The 11,824-nt window shown below is 38.4% G+C and overlaps 1 protein-coding gene and 1 long non-coding RNA gene across 2 annotated transcripts in view; both read right to left on the reverse strand.

Moving 5' to 3' along the window:
• The window catches only part of LOC309480693, a 169,459-nt gene that overhangs the window by 112,240 nt on the left and 45,395 nt on the right, over positions 1 to 11,824 (reverse strand). The window lies entirely within an intron of this gene.
• Positions 7,837 to 11,769, reverse strand: mafba (MAF bZIP transcription factor Ba). Its single transcript, XM_082145213.1, has 2 exons — positions 11,191 to 11,769; positions 7,837 to 11,092 (listed from the first exon to the last, which is right to left on the reverse strand). The coding sequence occupies exon 2, from the start codon at positions 10,944 to 10,946 to the stop codon at positions 9,789 to 9,791; it is 1,158 nt and encodes a 385-aa protein (XP_082001339.1). The 5' UTR covers positions 10,947 to 11,092; positions 11,191 to 11,769; the 3' UTR covers positions 7,837 to 9,788.

Below are 11,824 nucleotides of genomic sequence, written 5' to 3' on the forward strand. Positions count from 1 at the left end.
GACTGTTTTTCAGATAATATATCTTACCAGAGCTGGGTTCGCTAGTTTATCAGTAAGAAATAAGCACATAATCAATTATTTTTATACTTTTTGATTATTGCAAAGCCATTATCCACTATATTTGATAATTAAGTAATGAAAAAAAAAAACATACACTACCATTAGAAATGTTGGGGTTGGTCAAATATTTTCTGCTCACCAGGGCTGCATTTATTGGATCAAAATACTGTGAAAACGATGATATATTACAATTTTAAAAGAACTGGTCTATTTTCATATATTTTAAAACCATTACTCCAGTCTTCAGTGTCACATGATCCTTCAGAAATCATTCTAATATGATGATATGATGCTCTAGAATAATTTCAGATTATAATCAATGTTGAAAACAGTTTTGCTGCTTCATATGTGTGTGGAAACCGATACTTTAATTCAGCATTTTTTGATGATTAGAAAGTTCAAAAGTTAAAAATTAATATTCAGTGGTGTTCAGGCCTGAAACATTTTTTTTATTTTTTTTTATCTTGTTCATCTTGGATATTTATATTTGACTGGAAAACCAGCTAAAATGATGAGTGAGAAAATCAAATCCAGCTCATCTTATCAGCACATATCTGATATTTAATCTGGAATTTCGCATGAGGGCGAAAGATTTCCCCACACCGATTTCGCAACGGGTTGACCAACACGTGACCGTCAGAAAGCTTCTTGATTTGGAAGTCACTTCTCTGTAAGCTGTGCTTACCACATTGCTACATTATTGACAATAGACAATGGACCTTTTTGCCAGCAAAATGTTGCTAATGTGACGACACCTTTAGTCTTTATTCATCTCACGCGTCGCAGTCGTGGCTGGTTAGGACACAAACTGCTCTCTAGTCACTGTTTCCTCTTAACTACGCTGTCAGTCTGCATCAGAAGGCGGATCACTAGTCACGACTCATTTGCATAAAGTTCAGTACACAAACTGATATGCGAACTGGTGTTTTTATCACACAATGTTAAGGTACACAGAAGCTGTCTGCAAAATTCATTTCAGAGCACAAGAGTTTTAGCGTGTATGTTCCCCTTCCGCCTTATTCCACATTCTTGCTCTCGCCATGAATAAACGCAACTGAAGTCACGTGACCCACAACTACTAGACACAAACCCAAATTGACCAGTTAGTGCCGAACACACATACACAAACAAACAATCACACACCGTTGCATCACTTTTACCGATATCAGGATTTCATTGCTGTTTTCAAATTGAATCTGAAGTTATACAAGAGCATACGTTTAAAATGTACCATGTCACAAATACTAGCCCACTATATCCTGACCTGGAAAGTTTTGTTTAATGCAGTTCTGCTTTTCTGCCTTGTGAAGAAGAAGTACAGTACATTTTAGAATAATATACAAAGAATATAATTAAATGCAAACTCAATATAATTTTTCCAGACACTTTATTTGCATGTTATTTACAATTAAATGCAAATACTTGGACTTAAGAGTGCTTTTTGACAGACTTTTACACGTCATTTTATAATTACTTCCATTTTCCTTGAAATATGGTTAAAATGTACTGACAAGCATGTATGGTAAACTAATACTTTAATGACATTTCTATTGAAACTTGTATGTAATGTGTTGATTGCACTTTATTTCACAGTACGTGCACTTACAGTGTACTCGCCTAAGAAAGTACGGGTTAATATAAGGTAACTACATGGGTTTAGGAGTATACCGTAGGTTCAGGGTTATTACCTAGTTATTACCCAGTTATTATTAATAACTATAAGTACTCAGTATGTACATGGGGAACGTGACTATAAAATAAAGTGCTATGAATGTTTTATCAAATATATTTTTAATTACACATTTGTAATAAAAAAGTTGCAATTTAGTACATTTGAAATATATTACTTTTAAATGTAATATCAAATACAATTATAATCAAGTACTTTGCATGTGCTTTAGTCTGTTAGTAAACACATAAAAATGAGTGAACTTATTTAACCCTTTAAAACCGGATGTGTCGTCGACAACACAGCCAACCAAGCTGTATTCACAAAAAAGACTTGTATATATGTATTATAGTTAATTTTTCTATCATTTTTCAACTTTAAAGTGTTAGTTTCTTTCGTTCATGATTTTTTTTTTTTTTATATATAAAATTCAGTAAATTTATTCTTGTTTATTTTTTATTTTTATCTATTTAAATTCTATTTACAAACTCACCACACACAATAATGGTCAATAACTGTAATTTGTTGAAAGCTTATCTTTTTCTGAAAAAGATGACACCTTGTAACATGAAGAGAGCACATTGTTTTAGAATTTTACAGTCAAAAAATCTAATTATGTGAAAAACACCTATTTTAGCTTCAGGTTCTAAAGGGTTAAAGCATGACAAAAGATTAAAACAATGGTTTAAGAGTAAAACTTTTTAACATTATTACAAAGTGCACTTCAGTGTGTAAAGAAACTTTAATGAAAGTGTGCTCTCTTTAAGAAACTTCAGTGGCCTTTAATTTCATTAATATATTATCTGCGAGTAAATTTTTTAGAAATACTTTTGAAGATTTGCGATACGCTACAAGTGCGCATTCATGAGGGGTGTTGTGTAGCATATGTGTATCTGTGCTTCTGACACCTGTTAACTGTCTCCTCATCTGTTTGAGTCCAGTGCTGTGGTTGGGCCGCCCGGCTTATTAGTTTGAAAAAAATAATCCTTCAAAATAGCATAATCTCTTTAATCTTTTCCCCTGTGTAATCACAATCTGCCCAAACTTCATGTGCAATTCAGGTCAATCCCGCCAGCACACGAGGCAGCCGTCGACTGTACTGGGTTGAGCTCAGTTCATGACTCAGATTATTGTTTACACATGGATCCATGATCGTGGGAGTGCTCAGACTTGCTCTGCTGTAAGTGTTGGTAAGTTTCAGCTCAGATTAGCCAAACTAAATGCCAAATGATTGGGTAAGATAACGCCAAGAGCGCCAAATGTTTTCATATACACTGACGGATGAGAAACAGAGCGACCATAAATAAGCTTTCCATTGATGTATGGTTTGTTAGGATAGGACAATATTTGACCAAGATGCAACCATTTGAAAATCTTGAGGGTGCAAAAAAATTGAAACATTGAGAAAATCTCCTTTAAAGTTCTCCATTTATGTTCACGATTGTGCAGCATTCACTTACAGAAATACATGTGTTATATATTTACGGTAGGAAATCTACAAAATATCTTCATGGATCATGATATTTACTTAATATCCTAATGATTTTTGGCATAAAAGAAAAATCTATAATTTTGACCCATACAATGTTTTGTTGGTTATTGCCACACATATACCCGTGCGACTTATGACTGGTTTTGTGATCCAGGGTCACATATGAAGCTTGCTCCTGTAGATCAGTGTGTTTATGTGTTGTTTTCTATTTCTTCAATTGGTCTTGAAGCTTTGCACTTCCAAAGCACTTGCAGATGTTGATGACGATGGGCATGGTTATAGCATGTTTCCTTGCAACTAAACCTAAAACACGAACACATGCAACAAACTATTGCGAAGAGAGAGAGAGAGAGAGAGAGAGAGAGAGAGAGAGAGAGAGAGAGAGAGAGAGAGAGAGAGAGAGAGAGAGAGAGAGAGAGAGAGAGAGAGAGAGAGAAACCTTCATTACATGTAACTATAGCTAACACAGAATCTGCATCAGAGTGAGATGAGTGATATAATGCATTAATGCATGCGTGGATCAGTCAATAAATCAACCAATTTGAAATTCAAACAATTACTCAAAAGTTGAAACTTAAGAAAATCACTTGTTTTTATTAAATTGCATTTTCAAATGTATGGTGGCTAAAACTAGCTCTCACTAATATGTATGTATTTGCAAAGCATCGGTTTGATTTGTCGGTTTGCACGATTCATGTCATTTTGTCATAATAAAAGGAGGCCAGACTCCTGTCTTAAAGTTTGGCAATAAACTCATCTAGCACAACTGTATATTCACTTTATTTTGAGTTACAGTATATCTCAGAAATAATTGGTACTTATTACTTCTGGAAAATAAATTCTGACCAAAGTCAACACACAGTTTCCTCTAATTTCTTCAGTTGTCTGCAGAACACATCACTGTACTGTAATTTAAATGACATACACAATAACTGCAATATCAACTTCATGCAGTCGTCTAAACTGTGACTAGTGACACATCTAATGACCAGATTTAAAGGACCAAAAGGTCTTAATTGGTTACAAAAATGGACAATTACAGAAACGTATTAAATAAAAACATTCATAGTTTTACTACAGACGTTTGGAGGCTTAAGCCCGGGACGTCCAGTCCGCTGGCATCGCTCATGCTTATATGCCAGAGAGAAACTTTCTCCTGGAATTGTTGAGTGAGGAAAATGTGTTTTCCTGTGATGAATGTCTGGCCTTCCTGTAAAAGCAACTCCCCTGGAAATTTGCTACAGTCATGGCTTTACATACTGGAAGTTTGAATGTACTTTATGCATAAACTTTGATGGTTGACTGTATAAGACTGAATATGAAAGACCAATGTTCATGTTGCGATTCATCTTTTATAGTATTTTCAGCTGTCCAGATGTAAACCAGATTAGTAAACAGTTTGGAATATGTCAATAGTTAGTAGTTTATATTTCTAAATGCCTCTTTATAAATGTGGAGGAAAGTCTACAACTTGTTTAATGAGGGGCCGTGTGCCGGACACCACTGAGGGAAGTGTTATTAGAGCAGGGCTGTGTGTACATATTACAGTTAGTGTCGCTGGCCAATGAGAATATAAATAGAATTTAACAAGTGGTAAAATACCACAAACAATCCTACATCCAGCTCAATTAAAACTCTAATTCAGGAATTAGCTTTTTTCATTTCTTTTATGATTCGGTAAAATAATTGTTATAAATGGGTCAACACTATTTACACAAACTCATAAATATGACTTATGTTTTATGATATGGTCATGGTCTTGTTCTCTACCGCTACGGCTCTAATGAAGAGGCCAAATGCTGAGTTTACACTGAGAGACAATGCTATCAGGGAAACATGTAGCCTAACCGTGTATTCATATATTTCAAATTTCAAGCCAAATTATAGGTATAGATTTATTGTGTCAGTTTTTTTTTTTTTTTTTTTTTTTTGTGAACTGACTGTTGCATTAAGCCTATTAAATATTTGCTGCCTTTAAATAATTTCTAGAGGTTAAGTTGGGAGATCAGAAGTGAGGCAATAGTTTTAGGAAGAGCAAACACACATGATGAACCTGCGCGGCCCACTGAACTGAAACCAGAACAGCCATTCATTGACTAATGCACATACATATGCACGTGATTATCCCAAACCGGCCAAAATAAGACAATCTGAATAAGACATGTCCGTGTAAATTTGTTTTGCACCAAATCGAAATGTTTTATTACACATTACATTGTCATTAAACTGTTATAACATTGTAATAACATTGACACATCAGCGGTTGCCTTAAATAATCACTGCTAAATAACTAAAAATGTTATTATGTGTGTGCATGCACGTGCAGTTTCATGTATACACCGGTTCTACAGCAGTACTTGAACGTCATGGTAATAACGCTCAGCTCTCAGGGCTTTCAAGTGCATCGGGGTCAATACATCAATGCGTTTCCCGTTCTCTCAATCTTATCCCCTTTTACTCATTCCTTCTTTACCCTCTCTCGACCGCCTGTCTTTGCGTGCAGTACCTTTGCACAGAGACAGAGGAATACATAATAATAATAAAAAAAATCAAGAAACAGCATCCCACTCTGCAATGTACAGAAGACGCTAACGATAAGAATCAATAACAATTTGCGAGCTTATTGAACAAAAGCAACAGTGAGTGTAATTGATTTTTTTTCTTTTGACACTAAAATTTCATAATAATTGAACATTTAATCCTAAAGAGAATGGAAAAGGTCTGTCTATGCATGTTCCTTCTTTTAGTGCGCGATTATCTCTGTCAATATTTACAACGGTGAAACAGAATTGCAGCACATTTTAATTGATATTCTCATAACAGGGCTCACTTCGTACATCATCACGCATTCCCGCACAGAGACATGTCCGACGTAAATAATGTCGAACATCTACAATCTGCTAAATGCATACACAAAAGTGATATAGAAGAATCATTATTATTATTATTATTAGGCAATACTGTGGTGTTGCACATAGGTTGCTGCAGGAGTTGTGCTCTTGGCTCAGGCCTCGGTTCTTTCGCCCTGCCCTTGAGATTGTGCAGACACATGGCAGATAATGTTCTGACACCAGAAACTGAAAACCGTCAGGAAATCCTAACAACACTCTGCCTTGTCCTTCTCTCATGCTCTGGAGAAGAGTGGCAAAGCTCTCACAACACGCTTAACTTACTGTAAAGTCTGTGAGAGAGTCACTGAACGCAGTGATGCTAGTTTAGAAACCAGTGCGTAATCGGATGTGTACTTGCTCTACGCATTATTTATTTGATTTGATTTTCATTTAAAAAGTGGACTTTTTTATTTGGTGCACAGCTTTTATTTTTAAACCCTAATTTCAACGTCCATACTGTAATGATAACAATGAATTCACATGTAGTTCAATCAGGCTACGAGCAGCGGGGTTAGTGGTCACATCTCAAGAACTATTAGCTTTTGAGTCAATTGCACAAATTGTTGTTTGCATTGTTTTTTGACACCTAGCTTAAACATGTTTTAAATTAGAATTATTTGTGTAAATTCTGCCCTCCAGCCTAAACTAAGCCTATCATATTTTGTAAAAGGCAGTGCTACAACAAGCAAAGATAATAAAAATGCACTGGCATAAAAGACAAGAGACAATACTGAACTGCATCTGTTTTTTTGAAAGGCAATAAGATGGAAATGTTCAATAGCTTTTCCGCAGTTAAGACTTTCAGGTTCCTATTCAGAAATTGGTTTTAAAATAAACTGCAAGTGTGACAACTGCATAGTTTTTAGTATTACACTGTACTTACATATGTAATTACAGTGACATGAACACAATAATCGCAAAATAGGCCTATAACTCCTAAAAAAATCCTCGTGGATACACTGGGCTAAAAACGCATGCGCTTTTTTTTTATTATGAATTGTATATATATTACCAAAATATATGAACACTAGTCGTTAAATTGGTTATACATGTGAAAAAGTGTGTTGTCTTGAGTGGCGGAAGGGTTAATTGTCCTGTTCCCACAGTCTGGGCTTTGAGCGCAAGGTCAAAGATCTCGTTTTACCAAGCGCACGTGCGCGCTGGATTTCTGCTCGAGTCAGCACGCGAGGCGCTGCAAATCCTGCAGGTCGCAACACAAGCGAAGGCCTAACACACCGAGAGAGAGAAAGAGGGAGAGGAAGACTTAGCACGGATTCTGCTTTTAGCTTGCTTTCTTTTTCCAAATGATACAAAAACGCCCCTTCATATTTGATATAGCTTTCTAAAATAACGCGCTCTACAGAAGAGCATTTCAAACTTTGAAAAAGAAGGCGTGTCTCGGATATTTTACCTTATCAAACAAAGGGTTATAAATATATTTAAACAAAACAAAGTTTAATCCGTCCCGTTGTTAATAGTAAGAGCGCATAATTCCTGCATGTGGTTCGTTCGAGCTCAAAGTTCAGCGAGAGACAAACAACAGAAACAAGCCCTCGAAAATATCGTTCCTCCATCGTATTTTCACTAAGCTTGATCGATGACTAACTGATTGTACTGGATTGAAGTGATGCATGATAACAGTGCGGCGTACAGTAAAGCGAAATCTTGCGCAACATGGACAGACACAGGAATTGACGCATACAAATGAGTTGCTACCAAATCAATGTCGTTTCACTGACTTTAATAAGCAAAATAGGAAACCATTTCTTCCAAAAACAGCAAAAACGAAACAGAAACCAGCCTGAATGGAACAGTCCGAATTGAACTTATTCTTTTTTTCCATTTATATAAACAGATTTGAAAATTGATCCCCTCATAATAGCATGAAATTAACAAACAGAACAACAACCCGCTGCTGCAGTTTACATTTGATTTCAACACAGTTGAATCAGTAATAAACCAAAAAGATTTTTAAATGCATGACTTTTTAACAACATTTCTTAGATGCAAGCACCATGCTTATTCAAATATGATCTGACAAGTTTGTTAATTTAAATCATTAAAATAAAAACTATGCATCTGGCCAGCAGAACCAGAATCTCGACATAATAATAAAACAAAAAAAAGAAGAAAAAAAAAGATTTAAAAAAAAAAGAACAATAACATGAGACATATAATTTTTCATTTTGAGATTATGCAGAACCTGAATCCCTTATTTTTTACTGACCGGCAGAAAAAAAAATAAAGGAAAACATTTAACATTGATCATTGAAACTCTCCATTGAAATACATGCGTAGTTTTCATGTTAGGCAATAATACACAAACCCCTGATTTAGGAAGCCTGACACCCTCGAGCTGGATTATAATAACTACATTTTGAAATGTTGGTTTATAAAACTGGCAGCTCATATAGCTCAAAAAAAATAAAAAAATAAAAAGTATGATGATGAAAGGGTGCCCATTCGTTGAAATCCTATCCATCAAAAAGATACGACCTATAAGAATTACTTATATTATAGAATAGCAATAGATTATGCAACAGCCTGCATGAAGGGGAAAAACACGCGCGCGCACTTTTGTGTCTCGCTACAATCAGACATGACACTATGAGCATCAGTTCAGATGAAGCGCGTGCTTTAACATCACCTGTGTGTGCCACATGTCTTCATTAAACGCGCTTTTGCCAAAACAAAGAAGCAATCAAAAAGAAGAAATCAAAAAATGCCAATACCAAAATCATAACCCCCCGCCCCCCCCCAAAAAAAGTGCGCTTCTTTTAAAAAGTTTGCTTACTTTAAATGCAACTGCAAAATGCCCATTACTGGAAATCAATTCCCAAAACATGAAACAAATCATAAAAGTGAGAAAACAATCAGCTCTTCGATGTCGGTTTGTAGGTTTGCTGTTGCATATATTTACAAGTCCAAAATGAACCCATACAAGGAGCCAGTCTCATATCCCCAAAAAAAGAGCTAAAGATCAAAAACATGCTCTTTATGATACATAATGAACAGAAAGAAAGAAAGAAAGAAAGAAAGAAAGAAAGAAAGAAAGAAAGAAAGAAAGAAAGAAATGTATAAAATAGAAATTATTACCATACATGTCCAGCATGCAGGATTAATATCTTAATGCAGATTTATGTGTTTGTTTTTGTCGTTTTTTCCTTTTTCTTTTTAATATATATATATCTATATATAACCAAGCAGGCAATAAACCAATGAGATGTTGCATAAAGTTCCCCTGTCGGGTTACACAGGAGAAGTAAGGGAGGTTTTGCATATTGTGGCGCTCTCAACTTTTCTAGCCAAGTGGGGGGGAAAAGTCCAAAGTTTCTCTTTTTCGCTTAGCACAGACTTTTTTTCTTTTTTCTTTTTCATGAACAACCGAGAACAAAACCAGGTGGAAAGAAGGTCTTATCTGAAGGTTTTATCCTAAATACAAAAAAAGCCAGTTCTTCGCTTTTCTTTTCTTGTCAGATCTCTACGAAAATGGGTAAAAGTAACTACAAGCAACTAATCTACATTTCCCAGAAAACATTCTAACATGTTCTTAGTTGCCGAGGTCGGTGGCGATGATTACATATGCGGTTATTATTTCTCGTGGGTTATTCTTCTAATAGGAGCAGTACTGTATCTGTATAATGTCTCAGTCTCAGGCATAAGAAGCGCACTGCACTCACATGAAGAACTCTGGAGAGGACGGGTTGTCGCTCGTGGATCCTGCCTCGCGGAACCCGTTCGCTCCGCTCAGTTTCTCGCACTTGAGTTTGTAGGCGTCTCTCTCTCGGGCCAGCCGGTTGATCTCTTGCTTGAGCTGCTCTACCTGGTTGATGAGCTGGGTCTTCTCGTTCTCCAGCACGTGCTTCTGCTGCACGCGCTTGTAGCGGCACGACTGTGCGTAGCCGCGGTTCTTCAGGGTCCGGCGTTTCTGCTTCAGGCGGATCACCTCGTCCTTGGTGAAGCCCCGCAGGTGTCGGTTCAGCTCCCGTACGGACATGGACACCAGCTGGTCGTCGGAGAAGCGGTCCTCCACGTTCAGGCCGTGGTGACCCTGCTGGCCCGGGTGACCGTGCGGGTGGTGATGGTGGTGGTGGCGGTGGTGGAGCTGCTGGGGCGAGCTGGGAGACGGGCTGTCGGGGTCCTGACTGTGGTGGTGGTGGTGGTGGTGTTGATGCTGGTGGTGGCCGGGGTGCACTGGCAGGTCGTCGGGGTGATGCGGGATCGCGCCATATTGGTGATGGTGCTGCGGCTGCTGCTGCTGCTGCTGTTGCGCGTGGCCGTGGTGGTGGTGATGCGCGCCCCTGTATCCCTCAAAACCTCCCGCTTGCAGCTGCTGCTGCACATGAGGGGGCGGAGGGTGCCCGTGGGCCGTGGCACCGATCAAAGCCTCCACCGCGTCTTCGGGCGTCAGGCTTAGCGTCTGCGGGTCGATCTGCTGCGGGTACGCGCCGCTGGGCATCCAGTACAGCTCCTCCAGATGATTCTTCTGCTCCGTGGGGCTGAAGCTCGGGGAGGACGGCACGGAGCTGCACGGGGTGCTGATCGGAGTGGAGGAAACGGAGCCCTGCGGCTGGAGGCGGTTGCACTGCCGTATATTGGAGCGGTCGAGCCCCGCCAATGCCTCTTTCTTCACCTCGAATTTCATTAAATCAAAGTCATTGACATATTCCAACGCCAGCGGGCTGGTGGGCAGCTCGGGCCCCATGGCGAGATCTGCGCTCATCGTGTCCCTGTTCTTCAGCAAAGTGTTTTCAAACGTCGCAAAATCCGACTTTTGCCTTTGCGCATGCAATATTTCTGGATGGGTTTCCGAACGCGACGCGCTCGAGCGCATACAGTGTCACTCGGAAATGTTCAAACAGCAAAAAGAAAAAAAGAGAAAACTTTCAGGACTAATGCACTGCAAAAGACATTTGCCTCATATGGACGAACAGACCTCGACTTTCAGCTGCAGTCTTTTTGGAGTCTCTACTCGCAGGACTGGAGGAAGAAGAAGAAAAAAAAAAAGTCAAGTTTCTCTCTCGCGTCCCGTCGCCGCACTTGAACTCAAAGCATAAATAAAAGACACAAATGAGTACCGGAGAAGGGCTCCCGTCCCGATCCCGGATACTCCAGAAATATGTCCTTAAGCCAGCGACGTGTGCTGTGTTTCTCCAGCTCTGCACCGCAGAGAGTTCAGCTCGCTCTCACTCCTGAGTATTCAGACTGTAGCAGGACGCCAGACCTCTCCGCGCTGTTATAGTGTGCGCGCGCGTGACGTCAGAGGGGGCTGGCGACCAGTCAGATCGGTGGAATTAGCATAATGATCGTTGTTTGTGTGTTTGTCAGCTGACGGGATGAAGAAAGGGACAGTGGTATTTCGCGTATTGACTGGTTTGATGTGGTAAAAGAAAAAAAGTACAACATGTACTGTTATATTTAATATAACATGTAAATCATATTATTATGAAAACATACACTTCAAATTAGTTTAAGTGAACCTTTAAAATAAAGACAAAACCTTGAGATTATGCATGCCTGTTTTATTTTAAATAGATAGCCTATGAGTTTGAAACATACAACTGCAGGTTGTTTCATTAACCAATATTCAACACAATTGTTATTAAATTCCAATAATAGAAGCCTAAAGCTTGTATCCATTGTGACAAAATTACTCACTTAAACAAACATTATTGGAGTAATCTCAACTCAACAAGTTTTCATGTGATTTAC

Source organism: Leuciscus leuciscus (assembly GCF_965113295.1).
Source record: "Leuciscus leuciscus genome assembly, chromosome: 18".
In the NCBI taxonomy this organism is placed as follows: domain Eukaryota; kingdom Metazoa; phylum Chordata; class Actinopteri; order Cypriniformes; family Leuciscidae; genus Leuciscus; species Leuciscus leuciscus.

Excerpts from the sequence above, each read along its gene's own strand:
- mafba (XM_082145213.1), bottom strand. The coding sequence starts at position 10,946 with ATGCGCTCGAGCGCGTCGCGTTCGGAAACCCATCCAGAAATATTGCAT.